Source organism: Mchenga conophoros, linkage group LG19, assembly GCF_057382185.1.
Source record: "Mchenga conophoros isolate Kocher_MC1m ecotype Shallow Benthic linkage group LG19, M_conophoros_male_GT1.1, whole genome shotgun sequence".
Taxonomy (NCBI): Eukaryota; Metazoa; Chordata; class Actinopteri; order Cichliformes; family Cichlidae; genus Mchenga; species Mchenga conophoros.
The window spans coordinates 5,466,689-5,492,481 of NC_140544.1; the positions used below are offsets into that span (position 1 = coordinate 5,466,689).

The 25,793-nt window shown below is 41.4% G+C and overlaps 1 protein-coding gene across 7 annotated transcripts in view; it reads left to right on the forward strand.

Moving 5' to 3' along the window:
- Window positions 1-25,793, forward strand: part of syne2b (spectrin repeat containing, nuclear envelope 2b) — an 80,692-nt gene that overhangs the window by 40,486 nt on the left and 14,413 nt on the right. For all 7 annotated transcript variants that reach the window (XM_085258089.1, XM_085258088.1, XM_085258091.1 and 4 more), the window contains 21 exons: window positions 993-1,145; window positions 1,300-1,476; window positions 1,577-1,732; window positions 1,917-2,060; window positions 2,168-2,338; window positions 2,812-2,945; window positions 3,055-3,259; window positions 3,412-3,594; window positions 3,941-4,048; window positions 4,682-4,836; window positions 5,263-5,410; window positions 5,495-5,589; window positions 5,934-6,165; window positions 6,684-6,878; window positions 8,572-8,694; window positions 9,716-9,871; window positions 11,472-11,630; window positions 12,629-12,795; window positions 22,514-22,676; window positions 25,271-25,458; window positions 25,587-25,737. In XM_085258089.1, coding sequence (XP_085114215.1) covers window positions 993-1,145; window positions 1,300-1,476; window positions 1,577-1,732; window positions 1,917-2,060; window positions 2,168-2,338; window positions 2,812-2,945; window positions 3,055-3,259; window positions 3,412-3,594; window positions 3,941-4,048; window positions 4,682-4,836; window positions 5,263-5,410; window positions 5,495-5,589; window positions 5,934-6,165; window positions 6,684-6,878; window positions 8,572-8,694; window positions 9,716-9,871; window positions 11,472-11,630; window positions 12,629-12,795; window positions 22,514-22,676; window positions 25,271-25,458; window positions 25,587-25,737 — 3,363 coding nt within the window. The remainder of the gene's footprint in view (window positions 1-992; window positions 1,146-1,299; window positions 1,477-1,576; window positions 1,733-1,916; window positions 2,061-2,167; window positions 2,339-2,811; window positions 2,946-3,054; window positions 3,260-3,411; window positions 3,595-3,940; window positions 4,049-4,681; window positions 4,837-5,262; window positions 5,411-5,494; window positions 5,590-5,933; window positions 6,166-6,683; window positions 6,879-8,571; window positions 8,695-9,715; window positions 9,872-11,471; window positions 11,631-12,628; window positions 12,796-22,513; window positions 22,677-25,270; window positions 25,459-25,586; window positions 25,738-25,793) is intronic.

A 25,793-nucleotide genomic window follows, 5' to 3' on the forward strand; every position in this document is an offset into this window, starting at 1 on the left:
TTTTCAAGTAACTTGACCAACACTGGTCATTGTGCAGTTTTTGGTGACTACTGTAGCACTTTCATTAATGTCTCCTCAAAAACACCTGCATTGAGTTTTGTGAGATTTCGTTTTTTCTACTTTAATTGTTTTCAGTTTTATTTTCAGTGTTTTTGCAACATTTTTGTTCTATTTGCGGTTCTTTTCTTACATTGCAGTGCATTTGACCTCTCAGAGCCACCGTAGAAACTCCTAGAAATACACATCCAACAGGATCGGTCACCTCTTATATGCAGTCTTGTAACTGTGCTCTCTTTATAAATGCAGACAGTGCAACGTGGTCCAATACATTAGTACATCTGACCCCAGATCTCCCTGAAGGGTGTTGGAGCGATGGAGTTTCTTAAATGCTGAATATTGTAATACACAAACTATGTGCCAGACACCCTCTTATCTGTGGATGTATTTAAATGTCAGAAGTTATACTTTCACAGAACCTTTCTGGCTTTAGCTCGACAAAGTTTGGTGCAGTTTTGCTGCCACCAATTATAATCATCCATCTTGAGGGCTCTTCTCACCTCTCTTCTCTTTTTGGTGTGAAACCACCTATGAACCTCTCTGTGTCTGACGTTTTTTTTTCTTTTCTGCTTGTCTGTCTTTTGCTCCTCTCTCCTCTTTCAGTCTCGTTCATCCACTCTTTTTCTTCTTTACTTTCCCACCTCCCACCTCCACTCGTCTCAGCTCTACCCCCTTCCTTGTTCTCTTTCTGAAATCCTCATTTCCTCTGCCTCTGTTCACTTTGTGGTCAGCTCCTGTCATTTGTAAGTCTTCTGTCCCCCCTACTTCAAGATTTTCACTCACTTCCTTTTAAACCTGGACTGTCTTTGCTAATAGCACCATTGTGGATTAACTGAAAGCTTATAAATGAAAACAATTGATTAAAGGCCATTAAACAATGACAACAGTATGCAATGGTTTTTTTAAATTAATTTATTTTTTGGACTTCATTGCAGCGATGGTTAGAGGTGCAGACACAGCAGGGGGCGCTGCTGGAGTTGCAGGCCTGGCTCGGAGCAGCTGAGTGTCAGTTGGAGGAGTACTGCAACAAAATCAACAAAAACTCCTGCACCAACAATGATCTCGCCCAGTTCCTGAAATACTTCAAGGTAGAATGGATGGTGGTGGTTGTGGTGCGGGCTTACATGTTTGTATTAATTATGCTGTTTCAGTGGGATAGTGGAGTATTATTAGCGCTGATCTGATCTGATCAAGAGACGTTTGTTGGTTTACTTGTGTATTTATCCATGGCATATTTCTCAGGAGTCTCAGACAGAGATGTGTGCACATCAGATTACAGTGGACTACGTGAACCAGCCATTACAGTCAAATAGTAATGAGAAGGACCACAGGTTGCGCTACGAACAAAACCAGTATGCAGATGAACAGGGTCGCCTCAACCATCAGTGGCTCAGCTTGCAGGAAAAAATCAACTCTAAGGTAAGTTTGAAAGGTCCTGCCTATAAACCTTCCTACATCACACACTGTTGATCATTAGAGGAGATGTTTGTAATTTGTTGACAACGTGTGCGGTGTTCAGATTCAGGAGGTTGAACAGGAGTTGAGGAACAGAGTAGAGTGGGATGCCCGACTGCAGCGGATCAACAGCTGGATCGCGGTTCAAAACCTCTGGATGGACTCGGCTCAGACACCCAGCAGCCAGACGGAGCTACAGAGGAGCATCAGCGTCTGCCAGGTCTGTGTTCTAACATCTGCGTGAACAGTCAGCGTGTCTGTCATCATTTCAACATTTCAGATTTGATGTTTCAGCCGTGATGAGCAATTTTCACGTCAAGTCATTTGCAAAGAAATACTCAGAGATACACGTCCACACAAGGGAAGTAAATCAACACAGGTTTTAAATTCTGCTTTTATCTCAGGATCTTGAGGAGAAGATTATGCAGAAGTCTGCAGCTCTTCAGGAGCTGATAGACAAAGTTTGTGGCAGACAAGAAAACAGGAGCTGCAATTTTATCTGTCAAATCGATAAATCCATCGAGACCTGCACAGCTCTCACACAGAGGGTAAGTAACACAAGGACAGTTCAGAGGATAAATGCCTCTGACTTAAAAGTTTTAGGTCAGGTATTTGTCTGCTCCTGGGTGTCTTTAGATTATCTTATCTTTTACAGAACGACTCAGTAAAACAGAGGCTAACTCAGGCTCAGCTGTTATGGAGCAACATGGAGGAGAAGCTGAGTCACATGGTGCTGAAAACAGTGAGAGCATCTCAGACTCTGAAGTATTACAGCGGCCCCCGGCTCTCCCTGCAGGCACTCACAGATCTCCATGAAAAGCTGCAGGTATTTTACCCATACTAGCTCGATCACTTGTAGATGTTTAAACTCACCACTTTTTCTGGATTCTTTGTCTGCAGTAGATATGTTTAATAAGGAGAATTTGGTCACTGGAACTGTGAGCTTCTGGACACTCAAAACATATTGCTTATTAAGACAGTGGTTAGCACTGGGTCCTGGATTCTAATCCAACATCCACCAGTGTGGAGTTTGCATGTTCTCCCTGTGTTTGCGTGGTTTCTCTCCGGGTACTCTAGCTGCCTCCCACAGTCCAAAGACATGCAATTAGTGGGGTTGGGTTAACTAGTGATTCCAAATTGCCCATAGGTGCTGTGTTGGCCCTGTAAGAGATTGGCAACCTGCCCAGAGTATACCCTGGCTCTTGCCCCATGGCAGCTGGGATAAGCTCCTATGACCCTGAGTTGGATATGTTTGGATTTTGTTTTTGACTGATGGCTGTTTTGTTGTATTGGATGCAGCTTCTTCAACAGGAGACAGAAGCCTCAGAGGTAGAGTGGGACAAACTTGGTCAGAACATCCTCTCTCTCAGAGATAACATCAGTCCTGCTGCTGCTGCCATCATCAGCAAATGTCTGGACAGGCAGAGAGACAGGTGAGACAAACACGCATGCACATACACCTGCACACAGGCACATCCACATGTGGAAACTCTGTGGAAAAATATGATCTTTTGTTGTTGTTTTTTGTTTTGTTTTTTCCAGTTGGACTATAGTGACTGGAGCTCTGGGCCAGCAGCTCCAGAGATGTCAGAAGGTCCTGACTGTGTGGCAGGTTTATGATAAGTGTGCTGGGTCTCTGGCAGAGCGACTGCAGGCACTACAGAGTGATGCCACATCTGTGCTGAGCAGCACACCTGGACAGGACAACACAGTGAAGCTGTTCACTGTCAAGATAGAAAATGTTCAGGTGAGATAATCAATTAAAAGAATGTCTTATTTCATATCAGGGTCCAGCAGTTTGTAACAGGCATTTAAAAATTCACCATCTGACACCAAACATAATAAAAATAATAATAATAATAGAAACTCTCCAATCATTTGCCTCCCCCTTTGCTTCAGATTTTCTTGCAGAGGACAGACACCTTGCAGTCTGACCTGGAGGTGGTGCTGAAAGCCTCCAAGGACTTGATTAGCCACCTGGAACCTTCAGCCGCCAGTCTGGTCCAATCAGAGTGCCGCTTGTTGCCACGTGGTGTCCTGCAGCTCAGACAGCAGCTGTCTAGGAACCTGGGTCACCTGCAGGTAAAACCTCATGAATGAAAGAGTCTGTGGGATTTGGTGAAGTCAGACTGGATTTATTGCTTATTATTCATTTTCACTTAAAAACTGCTTACACTGAACCGATCACATATCAAGTACAAACTTTTGTTTAAGGTTAAACCAGTGAGCCTGGTTATTTGGGTAAACCTGCAGGAATCTTTGAATGAAAACACTGCCAATCGTTCAATGTGCACAAAGTATTTTACTACAAACCGTTGCTTGTTTTGTTGCTGCCACTGCTATTCCTCACCTGACACCTGACTCCAGAAAGCGTCACAGTGACCTATAAATTAAGACACATATGGCCATGTGCCATGTTTGTGTGTAGGAGGAGCTTAAGCAGGTGCAGGAGTTTGAAAATGAGATGGAGTCACTGGAGAGGAATCTGGAGGTCTGGCAGCAGCGCCTGGAGGATCCAGCTCTGAAGGCAGACCAGGTGAGACAGCGTGAAGATTTTATGAATGACTGCTGTGCTGCGTGTTTAGCTCTCTGTTGTTTTCCCCAAAGTAAATTGTTCATTAAGAGACTTTTATGCTACAATAGAAATGTGTGTTTTCTTAAAGAGAGTCCAGCTTCATTTTCTTGAGTCTTGTATGTAGTGAAAAATTATTTATTTAAAAGCTGTAAAAAGAAAATGAGCTCGTACAGTCCAGTTGAGCTGTAGGTGCATTTACAGTGCTGAACAACTATGTAGTGCTGAAAACGTTTGGGTGACATTGTTTACACAAAGAGAAGATTTTGACAGCTGTAACTCTTAAATGTTAAGACTTAAGCAGAAATATGAGTGTCAAATATTTAGTAGTGTAAGGGTGTAAAAGTATGCTTTGTCTCTGCCTGACTTTATACCTCTGAATGGAAAGTTAATGTACAGGAGCAGATGTTATACAACAGTGAGAGAATATGAAGAAGCAGGAAGCCGCCCTGTGGCGGTAAATAAATGAGGACAGAGGAACACAGAGCATGACTGCAGCGTGTAATCTTAGACCGTCCTGAGCTGTGATGCCGTGCGTGAGGTAGTCCAGACTGTTGTGATCCCTCCTGAGTCTCTGACGCCACCATATGTTTCCAGTCTGGCCTCATGGAGCTGAGCGGCCTGTCTGCTGACCTCGATGTGCTCAACGAGCGGAGCTGCAGTCTGACGCTAGAGGACGCTGCGGCACACCGCCTGCAATTCCTCAACCGCCGCTGGGCCGATGCCTCCGCCAGAGCTGAAGAGGCCTGCAGGTCAGTGAGGAAACACGAGGAGTAGGGAACTAATACCTGAGCAGCCATCACAGTTTTCCTGTCTTCCAGTAAATTTCCCCTGTTTTAAGTAAATAAAAAACAAAAAGATATTTAGTTCGCAGTTTTAAAAAAGAGAGAAAACAATCAAACGTAATTGTGTAAAAGGCAGTGAATGAACCGAACACAAATTAGGGTTGATCACTAAATGGATACATTTGTTTGGCAGCCTTGCCTCAAAGGGCATTTCACAGAACTTTTGCAGACAACTGTTTTTATAAATCCGCTCAAATCTGTAGGAGGCAGTTTTTTTTCAAACTTTACTTTCGAATTACGGGCTTTTTGACGTTAAAAAACGTTAAAAATATACTTTTCACAAAGTAAAATGTTGCAGAACATTTTTCACCTGCTGTTCTGTTTTGTGTACAGTGAGCTGCAGACGGAAGTGCTGAGGCAGCAGAGATTTGAGCAGAAGTGTGAAAGCTGGATGTCGTTCCTGCAGAGGATGGAGGACAGCCTGGCTGTAGACGTAGCGGGATCGTACGACGGCCTCAGACAGCAGCTCTGTACTCACAAGGTATCAAACCTGATTAGCAGTCTTACTGACGCATCTAAGCTTGAACTACACACTTCTAATCATTCATATGTCTCTGTGATTCAGCGCTTTCAGGCTGAGCTCTCCATTGGTCACCAGATCCTTCACTCAGTCATCACTGATGCTCTTCATCTGCTGCAGAAAGGAGAGGTGGAGGGCAGGTGAGAAGATCAAACAGCATCCCTCTGCCCATCTGAGTCCAGGATGTGTGAAATATGTTGACACCTTTGAAATGAACTGACATGAAATTTAATAGAGTTATATTGATGAAGATGAAATCCTAAAAGCTTTGGTGATTACCTGACTGTTCACTGACCGTTCACTAGCATCACCACCAGGTTCCATGCTTCGTATAGGTTTCTGTTCTAATTCTGATCCTGGTTTTAAAAAAATCTAGCTTGATTGGTACAAATGGCCTCAGAAAACAATGAATCATTCTGTTTGTTTAGACAGTCAGTGTTTCATTTTGAAATTTAAGTACAACTTAATATTTTGATGGATCCAGGAGCGACTTCATCCTAAAGCTGGCCCAGCTCAGAGAGCAGTGGCAGGGAGCAGTACAGCGGGCTGACCAGCGACGGTCTTTGGTGGAGGGGTTGGTGAAGCACTGGCACCTGTACAGCCGCAGCCTGAGAAAGCTCCAGAGGTTCCTTGCGGACACGCAGACCCTGCTCCCCTCAGCTGGACTAACCTGCTGTAGCCTGCAGCAGCTCCGACGCTCCCTCCACGACCTGCAGGTGGGATCTGTTTTCGAATTGATTTTGAAATCACTTGAAAGGGCCATAAAACTGATTGAATTAAACACTCACTGCAAGCTGATGAATGAAATTATAAGAATATCAATCTGTTAAGAGGACTGATCCTTGTGGGAGTCTTTTACACTTGCTGAAAATCATTGTTTGTTCACGTTATCTTTGCCACTCACTCACAGACGGCTGCTTAAAGATATGAACACTGAGGGAAAATTGGTGCTGATTGCGTTTACAGCAAAGGGAAAATGAAACGATTGTAAAGTTTCCAATCTTTGTTATTTTGGGCTGTCATGAAGGAAGACTGATGAGATTTGAATTGAATGTGGATGAAGATAAGACTTTGACCTATTGTAAGCTGCCCCTTTAAAAAAAAAGAAGATGGAAGCCCCACAGAGCCCCCGGCTGACTACATCCCCCAATGAATCACTGCTGAGTAGCTTCCTTCGCTTCATTTTTCCTCCACACTCCTTTCTATGTTTTATCTCCTGCACTGTCATCCTCAGCACAAAGAGCTGTTGTTCCAGAGGTATCAGAGCAGTTTCATCAACACTCTGGAGGTTGGCCGTCAGCTGTTCTCCATGGGGGACGAGGAGACCCAGACTCAGCTTCAGACAGATCTGGGGACACTGCAGGAGGAGTGGGACAATCTCCACAGTTTGCTGTTCAAAAGACTGGAGCTCACCGAGGCTATAATCAAGGTAATCATTGTGACTATTATGTTCTGATTTAACGGGTTACTTTTAGGAACTTTTTAGCTGGTACACAGTGAGACAAGTTCAAACTCAGTCTATGCTACTAAGGAAAACTTTGCAGTGTATCTGTGCTTGTGTGTTTGTATTTTCTGTATTTTGACTTAAATTTATATTGAACTCTTCTTCTTATTCATGTGACTTCTTAAATGCAAGCACAGTAATGTCAATATATTTGTATCCTGGCCTGTTTGTCAAATAAAAACACAGAGTATTGTTAAAATACTGAAAGTACCGAACAAAGATTTAAATATGTCATATTTGACCTCTGACCTCGCCTTCAAAACGGTAGATTAGTTAGAAGGTCAAAGCGATAATAATCATATATAGAGCTATTTCTTAAAATTATGTTTCTTACTGCCATTCTGTATATATACATATATATAGGCATATAGGTAATGATGTATAGCGACACTAAATATTACTAAAATTACTTTATTATAATAATAACATTAAAGTAACAGGTTATAACTGTTTACATACATAAAAAAATTGAATACCTGTACAATGTTCCTGAATATGTTTTTAATATTTTAAAAACAAAATAAAATTGTGATCAAAAACTTTTTTCACTTGATATAGATTACTAAAAATGTTAATGAATTTACTAGACAATGAAATGACTGCTATGCATGCACTGTATTCACATCAATAAAAAATAAGTGAACTCAAAATTACGTCGAGGATATTAAAATGGGTTTCAACAGGGCAAATAGCGAAAGCCTGAACTTTGCCCTTGTTTTTGTTGCACTAAAACCATCTTAAAGTAAGTTTAAAACAAAGGAAATGCACACAAAACACAACACTTTTCCAATAAAAGTAAATACTGCCCAGAGAGTGATCCACTTCTTGTTTTTTACTGTTAGTGTCAGCTCCAGTAAAATGTCCCGTTTGAGATTTTTAGACTAAACGGTTCCTTTATTTTGGACGGTAATTAATCGGTAAAAAAAACGTATTGATGCTTTGTTTTGAATGGGCTCCAGTTTAAAACAGCAGTAAACCGTTTTCAGCCGAGCATATTGTGGCTTTGTCTTTTCATGTTATCATATTTGAGTATTTGGCTTTTAAATTGTTATCACCACAGTAGATGAGTCTTTTTTGCTACCCTTACCCTCCAGTCAATGGATGGTCAGATTACACCGGATATACAGAATCAATGAAATTTAAGGCCGTGTCAGGGAGTGAGAGTGAATCCCCTGAGGAAGTTACATCAGCCTCAGCCTCGGTGTGGACTGAAAACATCGCTCTTAGATTTAGCCCTTAGTTGTTTTTACAGCACATGCCGTATAGTAGTTCAGCCGCTTTGTAAATCTGCTACTTTCTCAGTGTCTCATTTTCTTTGCCTTGTATCATCAGTGGGTAAATATGATGTGGAAGTCTATAAGATGAGTTGAGTTTTTGTTTATTGAGCCCGGACAAAGACACATAGATCCTCTACTTGTCTCCCATAGCGTCTGACACATTCTCATGGCCTGAGAGCAGGCAAGTTAATCCAATCTGTCGTGATTAATGACTGCAAGCATGTTTAGGAAGTAAAAGACAAAGGAGTGTGATGGGTTGTTGTTCAATCAGCTTTGTAAGATCCTATCACATTGATCTGCATGATTAACGTGTTTTAAAGAATACATTTTGATTGTGTTAGAACTGGGAGCGCTGCGAGACTGGGCTAACAGATAGCATGCTGCAGCTTAAAGACATGAAGACCCGGCTGAACCAGACCATGCCAGAGTGTGATGACGACCTGGAGAGTGCAAAGCTCTACAAGGTACATCTCCAAATAACTAATCACAAAAGCACAGGAGGTGCATTTCTTGCTTCACTTTTTTAGCGGAAACTCCAGCAGTAAAATAATTTCGGCCTAATAATGAACTCTGAGCTGGGCGTGCTTTTGTTTAACTGTTGAGACTGAACCACAGTATAGTCCTGTTAAAAAGGAATATCGTTGGACGGAGACATACATTTATTTGTGTTCCTATTAACAAGAACTAGGATTTTTTTTAAAAACTAAACAAGGGGGTGAGTTTTGATTGTCAGCTTATTGCAATTAGTACAGAGAGTTAATTATATAATTTATAAAATAACTGACAGCCAGGCCGCTCTGACAGTAAGATAAAAGATCAGATAAAAGGTTTTTCATTTGGAGAAACACATATATTTGTTCTGTTTGTTATATCTGTTTTGTTTTTTCAAAGGTCTATCTTGTCCTTACTAAGAAATGAATATATGTGATTCTCAATGTGTCAGATTATTCTTTCATGCATTGTCTTTTCTCTTCAGCAGTTTTTTTGTTGTTGTTTTGTTGTTTTGTTTTTATGCATGTACTCCAAGTTCATATTCACATTCTGCATGTTAGTGTTAGCAGCCTGTAGGTGGTGAAGGGCTAATAAATATCTGTTTAAAATACTGACATGTAAACATCAGAACGTGGATCTACAACAAGTTCTCAGACTGTTTGGACCCAGGAGACCAAAGTCAAGTTTGAAATAGTTTTGCCTCAAAGCTCATCCCCTCTGACCCACCAAAGCCTTTATCCCCAACCCCTACCTTCCCCCTGCAGAGTCACCCCTCCCCCAGCCCAGCTTGCAGCCTGTGGCCTTTAATCCTCTCTCGCTGGGCGGGGAGAAATAGAGAGAAAAGGGTGATAGAGATAGAGGGAGAAAGAAAAAGGGGCTGGAGGTCCAGAGCGAGAGGACAGTAGGGACTAGCTGTGAGAGAGTGAGTGCAGAGGGCGAGGAGGGGGGAGTCCTGACAGTTTGTTGTGGTGATCGCTGTGTTATGGTATGCAGAAGAACAAGATCTCCCTGGAGGACTGGGCTGAGAGCCTGACGGAGCTGAGCAGCATGAAGACGGATCTGTCCCAGTACATCATTGCAGACGATGTCCTGCTGCTGCAGGAGCAGGTGGAGCACCTGCACTGCCAGTGGGAGGAACTCTGCTTCAAGGTTAGTGTGCGCAGGCTCAAACATGACTCCTGTCTGACTCTGGAATCAGAGCAGGCTTATCCTTAAAAATTCTCATGATTGTTCTATTCCTGGTGCATTTGCCTTGCTAAAGCTGCTTCACCAGTATCCTGAATAATTTTTTTTATATTGCTGTTTCCCCCGTTTGATTCTTACTTTCTAAAACTCAAACAGTCAAATCTCTTCGGGAAATTTTTTTTAAAGCATTGCTGATACAGAGATTGATATGAAGCATAATGAGACCAGAAACACTCATCAGAACTGTTTGGATTTAGGCCCGCAGTCTAAAAAACTGTCATGGTTTAAAGGGACAAAGTATCTTCAAACCATTGCAGGATGAAGTTGCAGGGTGAGGAATAGTCTGTCAAGAAGCTCAAGGGTTAAATACAGCAACTAAATTTTCTTTATTTGGTCAAAAGTTGTTTTATTTGTTTGTTTTTTGGGGGGTTTCTTTTTGAAAGAGCACCTAAAAGTTATCTGACTTGATTAGCAGCAGCTCTCACATCTGCAGTACATTGTATGTGCTGTGATATGGTTTAATCAGCATTCTGAGTTCACCACATTCATTTATTGTTTCTGTTGAAAGTCTGAGCCATTAGAGAGGAGTTAAGTTAGTAAATCTCAGTAATACTTTAAGGGGCAACTAAAAGGACCAACACGTCTGGGAGGCGGGGCTGTGAAGGGAGCATTGTGATAACGGGGAACAGATGGTGACGAAAGAGAAATGTTGCAAAGAGCTAAGAGGTTTCAGGAAGAAGAGCTTTTGCATTAAAATGAATTTGGGGGAGGGGAAGGTGATCGCAAGGATGGGCACTTCTGACTGTGTGGAGGCTTCTTCATTCACGAATGTTTATTAAAAGTGAAACATTTTACCTGAGACACATTTACAGGTAAAGTGTGAAAATTGCCTAAAGATTGCCTAAAATACTCTCAGTAACATTTCCCTATCAGCTTTGTCAGTGTGTTTTTAAACAGGCCTTGTAAGTATGTTTGGAATGAATGAATGATTTTCTCCAAATACAAAACGAAGTGTTCATGCCCACGGCGTGAAAAAAAAGGGAGCTTTATCCTCCAAGTGAGTCTGAGTAATCTATTACAGAGCAGTTAGCCTGTTTTGGCTTGGCACACATCTGTGACAGAAAAGTATAAACATTTAACACCAAAGAAACATCTAGGATGAAAGCTGGCAAAGTCAAGCATCCTATATCATCTCCCATGTTTAGATAAGGCTGTGCATGTGTTTCTCAGGTGTGCATATTATCTTAATATGTTGATGCTTAATGATAATCTGGAGGATACCCAGACTTTATAGGATGTCACCATTTGTGCCTGATTATTATTGTTTTTAAAGGTCTGAGTGTAAATCATTTGGAAAAAAATCACGATGAAGTCACCAGCACCAGGGTCCGCCTGAGTTAAATTCTATATTCATTCCAAGCTAAAGTGAACAACAACACAAATCAGCTTACAATGCATCTGCATCCATAATGATAAGATAGATTAGACAGCTACAGTACCACTAAGCATCTTACAGTGATGATACTTATTTAATTTCTGTCCCCCAATCCGCTTTGTGTCTCAGGTGTCCCTGCGTAAACAGGAGATCGCAGACCGCCTGAACGCCTGGATCATCTTCAATGAGAAGAACAAGGAGCTGTGTGAGTGGTTGACGCAAATGGAGAACAAGGTGGCGCACAACTCTGATCTCAACATCGAGGAAATGGTCGAGAAACTCAAGAAGGTAAGCGTTCTAACTAGGATGTATATTGGTAACGATATAGTTATAGTGACAGGAAGACCGATTTAAGTAGTGAAATACATAAAACCACCAAACAGTTTCTGAGCACAGCTGCAAGGGTCGCTGCTGAGTACTCCCACAACTTAAACTGTTGTCTGCAAGAGAATTAATTAAAACTTTACATTGTTAAATAAGATTTCTTACTGCCATCGTCTCAAGCTTCACTTGCTGTTAGTGAAGCAGAGTGCTGTAGTTGGTTTTTTGAACACTTCATGCTTAATCACAGTAGCCAAAGCAACAGCAATCAGGCAGTCTAACTGGCACTGTCTAATACCAGATACTTTCTGTTGTTTCACTGCTGTGCTGATGAGATCATCAGTAAGGTTTTCAAGCCATTCAAGCCCACAAAAGTACTTCTAGTAGTAGGATAACAGTCATAGAATCACTCTTTACCCCTCACAGCTGTAAAACAAAGGAATGCACTCATATATTAATGTGTGTGATTTTTTTAATCAGCGTTAAAAGTTTCCTTTTGCATTTCGTTTGTGGCACCACTGCCGTCTGTGCTGCTTTGTATCAGGATGTGTCACGTTGTGTGGTGCACTGTCTGGGCTTTTCAAAAAGCTGTGAATTCCCTCCTGATTGTTAAAGAGACGACAGCTGTTTCTGGCCCAGCAGGGCCACGCGGGTGTGTTTTGTGTTGATCTCACGGCCTCTTTTATTTGGTGCTATGGGAGTGACGGTGATGGAGGGTGAAGGGGGGGAGTAGAGGTTAGTAAAGGTGAATGCTGAAACTCAGTTATTGCCGTCGTGAGGGTTTCAAACCTTTACAGCTCCTCTGGCATTAAAATTGAGCATTTGGCCCTGAGATACAGACTCCTGGCACGCAAATTCAAACTAAATTCAAAGCTTTTAAGACTTAAAGAATGCTGGTGCACCAGAAATTTACATGCTCACGTGTAGTACATCATTCTGTCTTTTTACTTGGATTTCTCAATCAGGACTGTATGGAGGAGATCAACCTGTTCAGTGAGAATAAAACCCACCTAAAGCAGCTTGGAGAGCAGCTCATCACAGCCAGCAACAAGACAAAGGAAACAGAGATCAATGACAAGCTGAAGGACGTCAACGACCGCTGGCAACATCTGTTTGATCACATAGAGGCCAGGTAGGAAGCAAGAAGGCATAAAAATGTGTTAAGAAATGTTGCTAGAGATGTTGGAGATTAATTTTATATGAATGAATTTGTGAGTTTATACGTTTTATTGTTGAGTAAGGGTGCTGGTGTTGTAGTGCTTGGTTATATAACCAAGTTCGACTCCCAGTCCAAAACTTTGTTTAAACTTATATTGACAACTTTGACGCAAGTGCCTAACAGTTTATGCTAAATGTTTTTTTACATCACTCTTTGAACGTCTTTCAAACATTCAGCCGTTAGCAGTGGGGTTGCCTGCTTATTAAGAGTAGCACAAAAACTGCATATAAAAAATTGACCTAGCCACTGTGATGTCATATTTTGGCCTCGGTGTTAGCGTTCTGGCTGCAGTCATGTTCTTTTTTTTTTTTTTAAGCCAAATGCAGCTGTAATTGGAGTTACTACTTATCAGAGAATACTAGCAAGTTTGGTTAGAAAGCTTTATATAGAAAGCGTAGCAGCGCTTAGCCATACACCACATTTTGTTACAAAACTGAAGCAAAAACTTGTTGGATGTCATCTACCAACAGCGGGTTATAATATTTGTCAGCTTGTTTTATCAAAATGTTCCAAAAGGTAACAGCACAAACATGGTGGAGAAAGGGGGAATGATGGAGACCAAAAACATTTTTCCAACTAGGCCGTAAACATCCTTTTTAATGTTGTAAAGTTAACATGGGAGTGTCTCAATTTCTGGAACTAGCCTCAAGTTGCCATTTGATGAACTGCACAGTATTTCCACATTGGCTTCATTTTGTTTGGCATAATAGCAATCCCTCCACACAGCTTAGTGTGACCGTCCCATCAATCTAATAATGCTGAAAGTCTGATAAAGTATTGCTGGGCTTGACAAGCTAACAGTGGGATATCCTGAAGGAACAATAAAACCTTTAGATTGCACTTTTTATATTATTTTTCCTCTTGCCTTCTGATATTCTGACATGATGCCATCACTCTTTTCTCTTATGGGAAATCTTACTGGATGTCTTTATGACTGTGTGCAGTATGACTGTTGATCCAAAGCTACAAGAGCAGCCCTGAAATGTGACTTGATTTGGAGAGAGAATGCAGTTATTTTCGTTCACATTATGAAGACATGCAGTTAGTGGGGTTAGGCTAATGATCCCAAATTCCCCTTCAACCATCAGGTGTGAATGTTTGTCTGTCTCTCTGTGTTAGCCATGTGACAGACTGGTGGCCTGTCTAGACTATGCTCCACCTCTTATTCTATGGTGACCCTGAACTGGATAAGTAAAAGAAAATGAATGGATGTATTAAATATTGGCTTCTGAAGTGGTTTGTATTTAGATTATCGCTACTTAACAAGCGGTTTTCACAGCTTAAGAATACAACCTGCTGATTATTCCTTTAGTCATCATGCTTCTTTGAATCCTGACCCCTTAGTGTTTACTGCTGCAGTTCAGCACGTGCAGCTTTATCTGTGCACTGTTGGACTGGGCACAGCACAGCTGTTATTCTACTGTGGCTGCAGATTAAAGTTGGTGAAGCAGAGGATAGACTCATATTATTATTAATCTATGAATTCAAATTGCATTCCAACACAGAGAAGATTGATAGCTGCATGCAGGGAGGTGCTGAAATGTTTCCACAGTTTATGGTTCCAGACAGAAAAGTTGACAATCAAACTTTAAAAGTGAAAAAGTAGCTGGATAAAGACAGAAGAGAGAGCTTGAGCTGCACTAAAGGATGAGCTGTGCCTGTCCAAGCTGAAAATGGGCAGAAGGTGGGCTACGTTCTGGGCAAGTCACCAGTATTTACCAGTAGGGTTTTTTGTACTCATTTTTCATTATTAAAAACGAAACACATAAGCTGATGTATATATCTGAAAACTATAAATTACATCTCAGAAATTCCCAATTATTTTTATGGTATTTTGCAAGGGATGAAGCGAAATAATTAACTTTGCAGTTTTTGGATTCTGCAGAATTTAATTCAATTCAATTCAATTTTATTTATATAGCGCCAAATCACAACAAAAGTCACCTCAAGGCGCTTTATATTGTACGGTAGATACAGAGAAAAGGCCAACAATCATATGACCCCCTATGAGCAAGCACTTTGGCGACAGTGGGAAGGAAAAACTCCCTTTTAACAGGAAGAAACCTCCGGCAGAACCAGGCTCAGGGAGGGGCGGGGCCATCTGCTGCGACCGGTTGGGGTGAGAGAAGGAAGACAGGATAAAAGACATGCTGTGGAAGAGAGACAGAGATTAATAACAGATATGATTCAATGCAGAAAGGTGAAAAACTCAATGCATCATGGGAATCCCCGGCAGCCTACGTCTATTGCAGGATAACTAAGGGAGGATTCAGGGTCACCTGGTCCAGCCCTAACTATATGCTTTAGCAAAAAGGAAAGTTTTAAGCCTAATCTTAAAAGTAGAGATAGTGTCTGTCTCCCGAATCCAAACTGGAAGCTGGTTCCACAGAAGAAGAAGAAACACAAGTCTAAAAGGTTACACACTTGGATACTCCAGTGTCAGAATGTTTTCATCTAAGAGCAACTTTTGAGTTCACTATTTAGCTGATAGCAACACAAGTCTTTATATTTATGTATGTGGTGAGCCTGGAGATAATTATGTGTTCTTTCCACTCACAAGGTTGATCTCAGAAACAAGCGGCGTGCATTAGTGGAGGGTTTTTGACCTTTCTTGTTCTCTACTAGTCACTTTCCCGTAGTCAAACGGTGCAGTAGTTATTACCAGCTATGGCCTTGCTGTACAGCAGAATGGATGCAGGTTGGTGGAGTGCACAGCAATTATCAGTACATTTGCACCAAACAACAGGAAAGCGGGTTTAAACCAATGATTGAATGCTGCTGCACATAATTACCAGTCTAGTGATGGCAAAAGAACTGATTTTTTTCATGAAATGCACCAAGCGAATCAGAGCTAACTAAACTTTTTAAACCCAGATGACCCCATTTTTAAACCCAGGTTGCTGTGTAGTTAACATGGTTGCACTCTTTACCTTCATCTTATTCACATTTTAATAATATGAATTTAATATAAATGCAGTGATCCTTAATTCTTCATTATCCACTTAAGAAGCTGTTGACTGAAGCTTTTTCCCCCCATTTAGTTTGAAGCACTTTCGCATAATCAAGTGGGGGTAGAAAATCACCGTGTTTCCGTTTCACAAGGGAAGCAAAATTTACATGGGGCTGATTGCTGCTTTTGTGAGTCGGAGGGTATTTAAATGAAAACCTTTCAACTTTGCCACATCTACCCAGGGCGATTTTTGAGGGGCAGTTAACAATGAGTGGCATCCTATCGATTTGTAGTGTTTATATGTGTGTGAACACGGCGCCAGGTACCAGGCTTCTCCTAGTGTGGTTTGTGTTTTAAGTAGGAAAAACAAACGCAATTAAAAAAGGGGAAATTTAAAGGGTACCTTCCGTGTTTGACCACCTGTGAATGGAGAGCTTTCAGGAAAGTTCAGCTTGCAAAGTGATGAATGTTAAAATTAAAGAAAAAAATTGATACATTTATTCTACAACTTGGCCTGAGAGAGACTGCACTAAATCCATCTATGTTGTTCATTTAGGGACAAGGGTCTTTATCATGACTGTCAGGCTGTTAGTACAGAGACATACCCTCTTCCACTAACAACAGAATGGAGACTAGAGTTGAGAGGGAGCATCACACACAATAGTGGATTTGCGCTCACTGGTCTCCTCCCCTTAAGTAACTGACCAGCATAAGATTGCTAAGCCTGCTAATGAGCCATTAGTGAGGAAACTGTGCAGTTGTCATATTCCAACTTTTTATTTCAAGTTTTTGAAAATGTTTGTGTGACATTAGTTACAATTGTTAAAATCTGTACTGGTATCAAAGCTGGGTGAAGTCTGGGTGAAGGTCTCAGTGCAGACCAGTTCTGGCACACCAAAACAGACAAACTGTATACTATTGTCTATCAAAATTTACTATCACTAGCACTAATGCACCCATAGTTAAGTGGAGTAGTTTAAGATTCTTGTTATTCATGTTATTATATCTGCTGCCAAAACCTTTGTAGGATTTGAGGCTGAGGACGAATTGCTGTGAACTGTAATAAGGGGGTAAAACCTTTCTATGCAGATAAATGTAGTCAGTGTCTGCTGATGAGTTAGTTCTTCTTTGTTGAGCCATCTGCTTCGCCAGAGGTTGTTTGGTTTCCCTAATTTTTAAATCATAGCAATCCTCCTGGCACTTAACAGTGTACACTACATTACTCTGTTTGTGTCTGGGGACTTGATCCTTGGGGTGGACTAATTTTTGGTGCAGCGAAAAATGGGTCCATTTACTTACTTGGATTGAGCATGCACCAAGACATCCGAGGGACTTCTCCAGTCTCAAAATTTGCATTCACATGAAGCCAAGAAAATATGTAGCTAGAGGTTTATGAAGTGAAGGTTGCGCAAGGGGTGTCGTGTCCGGGTAAATGTGTGGGTAAATGTTAGATAGATAGAATGTGTGAGACATTGTATAAAGTGTTTTGAATGCTCAAGTAGAACAGAAAAGTGCTATATAAGAACCAGTCCATTTACCATTTACAGCATGCACATTATACAGAGCTGAGTCAGTGGTTGGTCTCATTGGATGGTCCATTGTCAGAGTCCTGCAGGCCTCTGTCACATGTTTGGATAAGGGCTGATGAAGTTCCAAGACTAGCTGATTCAGAGTCACTGATGACTGTGGCGTGCCTCTTGCCATTGTCTGCATCTCACCCCACTAAGTTACATCAGATGACTGCTGAGGTTTGACTTGCAGAGGGATTAGATGCGCTGATACTGGCCCGCTGCTCGCCTTTGTCCCCCAAAACAAACCGGGTGCTCCGTCACCCGGCCCAGCAGCTGCTGTTTGCTAATGCGAGCCTTTGTCCTGATGGGCGCTCTGCCTCAGGGGCCACCATCCGCTCGCTTTATTGTGCGAATAAGATGCATGCAAGGCAGATGTTTGTTTTCTCTTTAAAAACATTTACCCTGCTCTGTCCAGACACCTCTCCTCCTCACACCTGGTATCTGCACAGATTTACTTCGTGTACTCTCACACAGCGTTTTTGTTTCTCAGATTATAGCACAGTCAAGCCGTTCATTTCAAGTACAGCTTTCACACATTTAGTGCCATGTTGTTTAGTTTATTTGTTTCGTTTATACGGACAGAAAGGTTGTCCTTTTGTTGCCACTCGGTTCTCTTTTCATGTGGCCATAGACCTGGTTGTCATAGTGATGGTGTTATTGCAACAGGGATTGGTTATGTGTGACAGACTGTGATATGTGAGATGGAGTCATCTTGGAGTTGATTATTTTATTTATAGGCATGTAATTGCAAATAAGTGAAATGTGAGATTTGCACTTGTGTGTATCCCTTCAACTTCTTCATGCCTGTAATCAATAATCTAAAATGAAATGTTGCAGGTCTCAGTTCACTACTCACATTTTGAGTGTGACCACCTCTAAAGTTGGCCATGTTAACGTTTAAGTCTGCAGGGATTGACTCACTTTTGGAGACTTGTTTGCTTGTGCTGTTCTTTCTTTCTGTGTTTTCTCTTGTGCACCAGGTGGCTCATTTTTATATACAGCTACCAACATAGAAGTAGTTGGCCAGCTTTGCATGTTCTGTCTCACCCCGGAGTGTCACACTCCCACAAAGTTATTTCATTAGTTCATTTCTGTTCTCATTTTATGACCTTTTTTTGTTGTCATTCTTCCTTCTGCTCCACCTGTTGTTTTTTTCTAACCTTTATTATTCAGACCTGTAATATATTACTTGTTCTTGGTACTCTGAGCCCGAGGGTGGTTTATTTCAATATAAAGAAGGTGGCAGATGGAAGTTTACCAACCTCGGGTTTCTGGCTGGCTCTGTCTGCGTCGGCCACTATTGGCAGTCTGAGCAACAGTTTACAGCTCCACCTTTAATGAACTTTAATGTCTTTACCTTACAGACGTCTTGAATTGTTTTAGCCTAACTGTGTACTTTTCTACTTCCTCAGTCATGGTCTTGCCACATTATCCTGAATCTCTGATATTCATGCATATTTATCAAACTCACCGAGAGACAGATGGCTTGAATGGTCTCTTATAAAGTTCAGTTGGTAGATTTTTAGCCACAGAATTAATCCTGGTTTAGCTGTGTCAGTACCCTCTGTGAAAACATGAAAAACAAATTAGTATTAAAATCTATGTTCTCTCAAGTAGTTCTGGATTTGAGAGCTACCCATCAAGCCTGGTTTATTTTCAATTTTTTAGTCCTTTAAATAGATATTTTCAAACATGTGAACTCATAACTAAATATCATATCAAACATCACTCATAAGTAAATATGAAACAAGAAGAGGAAAATTATTAATTCTGTGAATTAAGAGAAATAAAATGAAAAAAAGAAACAAAAGTTTCAAGAAAGACTGCAAAGCAGAAAAAGTATCTAGAGAAAAATACATTTTAATCAAGCTTGAATATTATTAGTTTTGGTAGTTAATTATTTGGGCAATTTCTACAGTTTCCAATGCTGGTTCTTTGTGAGTGTACCTGTCACTGCATCCAGCTGTTTGTAAAAGCTGGAAGAGGAGAAGAGAGGATGGTGAGAGGAGGGGACGGGCGGTCTGTGGAGAAGGCAGGGAGGGGAGGGATGGTGGGTTAGCGCTTGCTAGCAGATGAGCCACCATCATGGAGTAGTCTCCTCACCAGCCTGTAAGTACCGCTCACCCTGATCTGGAGACTTCATCACGCCCCGTCCGACCTGGCGCGTGAGGCTGGAAAAGCGGACGGGTGAAAGGGTGGGGGGGCAGATTGGGTGTTTTGTTATGATAAGGAGACGAAGGTTGAGGAGCAAAGGGGGATGGGCTGAGCTTTGTTGATGCAGGCACGTAGGCAGGCAGGCAGGCAGGCAGACACACACCGAGTCTTTCAGAGCTAATTCAGTTTAGCTTGGGCTTGCCTCGTGCGCGTTTACATTCAAATAAAAGGTTGGACAGCAGATGTGTATTTTTGTGAGGGTATGCAGCGGCATGTTTTTGGTGGTGTTCTCCGTTCCTCTGTCTAGTGCAACATCATCACATATGGTACAGATGTGCAGCCCAGAGCTCACACCTGCACAGAGACACATAAAAACAAACATGCATCATCAGCTAAATATGGAGCAGGGGAACCCCTGTTCTATCTCTGCTACTGGGGCAGCAACAGCATCCAACATTCCCAGTCTGTGTCTGTATGCAAAGCAGAAAACTTGGTGGGCTCAATGCAGCTTGTTGCTGCATCAGACTCATTGTTGCATCATTGAGCTGTACTGCCTCGTATGCACAGTGGGCACATTGATTAGTACATGACACACAGCTACACTTTTTATTGTAGTTCTGGACGACATTACTGCTACTTTCAATGAAATCAGTGGACATAAATGACCCTGGAGAGACAAATCTAATAGACTGTTAAGAGCAACCTAGAGAAAAGCAAACAAACAGCATCCCAGCTCGCTCTGAAGATCCACTTTAACTTCACAGGAGGTTTCTTCATGTCAATAAGGAGTTTTTTCTTCCCACTGTTGCCAAGCGCCTCCTCCTAGGGGGCCGTCTGATTGTTGGGCTTTCTGTATTACAGTGTTTATTGCTATATGGATAAAAATGAATAAATTGAATTAAGTCCCATCATAATAACTTACAAAATTTGAAGTTAGACAATTGTTGAAAAATTGTGTTAATAATTAATGTATTTTTTAACCCAATTTTTAATTGGGTTAAAAAATACATTAATAAAAAACATTACAAATGTGATTAATTAAAGAGCAAAGATCCAGATGTGAGGTATAAATCATTTAAAACATTTATTGAGATAAGCTAAGGTTATATATTCATACATCTGCACTGACCAAGAATTGCCAAAAGATTCATGAGTGGGTGTATTGTAAGGAAATCAAAAGCATTCACAAAACCCAGAATAACCCAGAACACCAATCTATCACAGAAGTGATGTGAAACGACATTCACAATGAAGTCTCATTGATCAGCTATACAATATTTTTTAGGCCACCTGATCCAAATTCATATCAAATGCAATAATCCAAATAACGTCTTAAAGTCCTCTAAACATTGTCCCCTCAACCTTAAAGCACAATGATAACCAGCAGTTAAGAGTGAACGGAGGAAAGAAAACTTCACCTGTAGCTTTGAGAAAGAGTTTTGAACTTGAAAATTAATAACGATACTTAAAATACTATAATAGTATAATAATCTATAACATTACTTTTATTTCACTAAAAGTTTTGGCATTCAGGTCGAAGTATAGCATAAATGGCAGAGGCTGTCATTAGGCTCTAAAGGTGTTCCAAATGTTTCTTATTTTTGTGGCACCAAAGAAATGAAAGGCAGTGCATAATATTTTCAGCAAAAGGGAATAAGAAAAACCTTACATACAGCAGATGAACGTCTGTATCCAACACGTACACAAAACTCCAAATGACTAATAATCCTTTAAGTGGTCAAACAGCTTAAGGTGGCAACAACCACAATGTCATTATGATTTCAGATTGTCTGCTTTTACTTGACAGCACGGAGAACACAGGAGTGATAAATAAACTCTGCTCTTCACTGAGTTTTCCTTCTTGAGGTACTTGGAGCGGTTTGATGTGTTTTTTCCAGTAAATTTTTGTTACTGAGAGACATGATCATTAAGAAACTTTCTCTGTCACACAGTTTGTGTGCCGAGTTTATTCTTTCAACTACAAAAATATCTTAACAAAAACTTGTTGTTGGATAGTTGTCTTCATGTCATTCCCCAGTTTTTGTAACCCGCTGATGTCACTAAAAGTCATGTTGTTGTTTTTTTAATTTGGCGTTGGGCCGGTGTATCGAACAAATTCCAGGACGTTTGAGGACATTAGGTGCCCCATCCTTGCTATGGCTAAGATAGAAGCTGCAAAAACATATTTGTGTTAAGAGCAGTGACAGATCTATAATTAACAGACCACACTCTGGATGTGAGTTCCATCCGAGCCTGCAATTTAGTGAATATTAAGATGTGGAATTTTTTACTTCTGGTCACATGACGTTGCTGAGTCACCTCTCTCCTCTCTGCGTGTGTTGTGGAATGAACCGATGTAGGTCACTGACCTGAGAGCTGTGCTGGAATGCAGCCGCTCTCTCAGACAACACGCAGCTCTCAGTCAGATGTAGGTCAGCTTGCAGCGTGGCTTATAATGGCTCCCGTTGTGTCATTCGTTGGAACGACAGCAGCGCTTCCCACACAAAGTTAAAACCTGCCACAGTGCTAATGTGTGACATGGGGCTGAACGTAGCGTTCACAGTGGCAGGTTGATGGGTGTTTGCTCAGCATCCTTAGTGTCCTAATTCAGTTTTTTGTCTCCTCAAATTGCATGATGAAAACAAAACCTTGTGTTACACACTTGAGACAAACAGACAAACAAATGCATGCATTATTTAAAGAGCTGGTGTATGTAAGACTTGCAGATTTTGACTTCAGATGCAGGCTGCTGCTTGCTAAAGCTGTTTACATGTATTATGTTCCTTTAAGCTATTTAACATACCTGTAGCTTTAGGCAGAGAGCCACAAATGGGGCACAGAAGTCAGAAACTGACTGGGGGAATTTTTTTTGAAGGTTTTTTACCCTTTCTGGTGATCTGTGACAAGCTAAACTCCAGTGAGAACTGTTCTAATGTGATGCATCTTTCCTCGACAGGGTGAGAAAGCTGAAAGAGACGCTGGTGACGGTGCAGCAGCTTGATAAGAACATGAGCAACCTGCGGACGTGGTTGTCCCGTATTGAGACAGAGCTAGCCAAGCCGGTGGTCTACAGCACCTGCCACAGTGATGAGATTCAGAGGAAACTAGCTGAACAACAGGTGGGCAAAGATGGAAGGACTTGTGTGAGATGCATTAACTTATGAAAGTGTGTATTTTTAAAGATTCAGTCAAAACCTACAAAGTCCTGCAAGACCAGGAAACTAAAGATCTAAAATTTCATTTCAAGATCTACATGAAGTACCTCTTAATAACTAATATAACCTCTAAGAAGAAGAGAACAGTTGGCACAATGCTGTGTGACAACTGGAGTGATTATTTCTTTGATTGTTTGGTATTTAAAGCCAATCGCCTCCCACAGCCATGTGAAAAAGGAAGATCTCATGAAAGGTGAGCAAATCACCTTTTATGGTTTCTTTGTGGAAGAAAAACGAGAGCTCTCTGTACAAATCTACTGAACTCGGACATCTTCAAGGTAAAAAAAGGAAAAAGGGGCACTTAAAGTGCTATTTTAGAAATGCACGAGGTAGAATTAGGACTCCACTGTGAGGGGAGACATTGCGTCTGGTTTTAAACCCTTTATGTTATGGCCACCCTGTGGTGGTCCAAAGCATACTAACATAAGAGTGAATAATGTGCGCTGCAAAGTAAAATCTCAGCAAGGCTCTGCTAAGAGAGGAGTTTGTGAAGGAGAGAGCTGTCACGCTGGGCTGAGAGATGGTAAATGCGCTGAGAGGCAGAGCTCATGAGGAGGTCCAAAAAAAGGTAAATGGACTTTAGCCTGTTACTCAATTTGTCATCTGCCATATAGCAGTACTTTGGGAAATGGCTAAAAGTTCCAGGTCTTAGAGCAAAGATGGGTGGAAGGGTTCAGAGGGAGAAATATTGTTTTTATGTCTTGGGTAGAGTTGCCTGTTTGCCTCTCGGGTTTTGGAAAAATCTCATATAGATATGCACGTTTGATAGTATACGGATGAGATCAGGTGACAGTGGTTGTTGGACCTGTGGTTCATTTTGCATTTTTAATCACTGGATTAAACATTTAAATGCACACGTATATAGCATTAAATGTGACAAATGGGCACATTCCCTTTAAACCCACAATGTGTTTATTCTTGTTTTAAAAAAGGGTTAGGGTACGTTGGTCAAAATATGTGAATTTGCTAAAGTCAGACCACATTATCAACAAGCACAGTAATGCTTTAAAAGAACAGAATAACTCCCAGACCTACCTTGATTAAATGCATGAATAGAATACAACATAGTGTTTATTTATTTATAGTGTTTATTTTGTAAAAGAGTAAACACCAACCCTGCAGCACTTTTTGGCAGGGCTTTTTTAAATTGTTCATTCTGTATTCTGTCATGTATGCAATTTTTGGTTACTGTGAAGGTATGTAGGTACACGTGTTAAACAAATGCAAACAGAGAACGTAACATCGCATTTGAAACATTTTGAAAGTTTTTTACAAAAACCTTTAGATGTTAACAAGGGTTCAGTGAGATTGTCCCACCCATTAAGCAGGAGCTACATATACACACACACGCACGCATATATATTATTGTTTCCATTTTATATAACTGCAACTCTTTCAGCTTTACCACATTATTTTAGAAATAAGTACTAAAACTCAGTGATCAGCCTTTCCCTTAAAAGCTGGGCCCCACAAACTGGTTGACATGAGCCACTTTTTCTGTGAGAAACTCAACATTTTCTGAACTTCTGAAAGTGCTCTACTCTGCCACAAGCATGTCAGCCTGAGTGCTCCTTACTTTTTTGGGGTCTAAAATGCGACTGACTGCTACGTAGTAACTGAACTTGTCAGCACTGCTAGTAACCCAAGAGTTTGGAGAATTTTCTTTCTTTTTTTTATGATGGATTTGGGGGTCAAAGCAAGCACAGATGTGTTCATTTGACAAGTTAACAGTGAAAGGGGTTCAATTGCACTAATTTCTTAAATCACTGAATATCTCTAGCTAATGATTTTTCTCCACTCAGAATTTTACAGATCTGTGCAGTTCAGGGGAAAAGATACACTTAGAATCTGCAAAACAAATTGGACTCCAGCTTTCTGTCTAAATCTGGACAGGGACGTGTCTGAAGAAATAGAGCTCATATCTGATGAAAGAAATGGTGGCAGTTGTAAAGGAGTGAAATGGAGACAGATGACAGGCAAAATGAAAGGAGACGAATTCGAATCGGCGTGGCGATGTGCAGAGCCTTAAAGAAATTGGACTTCTCCTGTTCCTCAGAAAAAGGCTGCAGGTCTCTCCATTAGCAGATGAGGGATGGCTGAAATGACTCCTGTGTGGATAGGCACTTTAAGCTTTCACTGGTCACCATGGCAACCTAGAGAGTGGTAACTTTGAACAAACAAAAAGTGGTGTCCAGCCCCAGTGAGGGAGCTCTCGCTGTCTCTCTCTCATACTTACGTACTCACACACACACTCACACACACACACTCACACAAACTCTGGGAAAAGGCAAAAATGAGGAAAAAACTAAGAACATAACACCAAGGGCCAAAACGAACAGCACCCGGGAATCATGCTGTGCTGTGTCTACAGATTGCAGGCCTCAAAACAAACCAGAAAAATACAGAGTTTGGGTTTTACTTTGTGATTTCTAGAAGAGGAGAAAGTTAAAGAAAAAGTTTTTTTGTCTTTTGTTTTATCTGTGCCGGTTGGCATTCAGGATCTGCAACGGGACATCGAGCAGCACACAGAGAGCGTGGCCTCGGTGCTGACGCTGTGCGACGTCCTGCTCCACGATGCCGATGCCTGCGGCAGTGACTCGGAGAACGACTCGATCCAGCAGACCACCCTCAGCCTGGACCGCCGCTGGAGAAACATCTGTGCCATGTCCATGGAGAGGAGGATGAGGTGAGCAGCCAGGAAGGGTTGAAGATTGTTTACTGATTCTTTAGTTTACAGTGGTTGGAGGGGTCTTACACCTTCCAGAGCTCGGGCTACTGTGATTAGAAGTTAACATGTGCCTTTTCTGCCCTCAGAATTGAGGAAACGTGGCGTCTCTGGTGTAAGTTCCTCGATGACTACTCTCGCTTTGAACACTGGCTGAAGACGGCAGAACTGACAGCAGCCAGCCCCGACTCCGCCGACGTCCTCTACACCAGCGCCAAGGAGGAACTCAAGAAGTTTGAGGTCAGCAGATTATTTTGCTCTCTGTTTGGGTGGACCTAAATAATTGGGATTTCTGT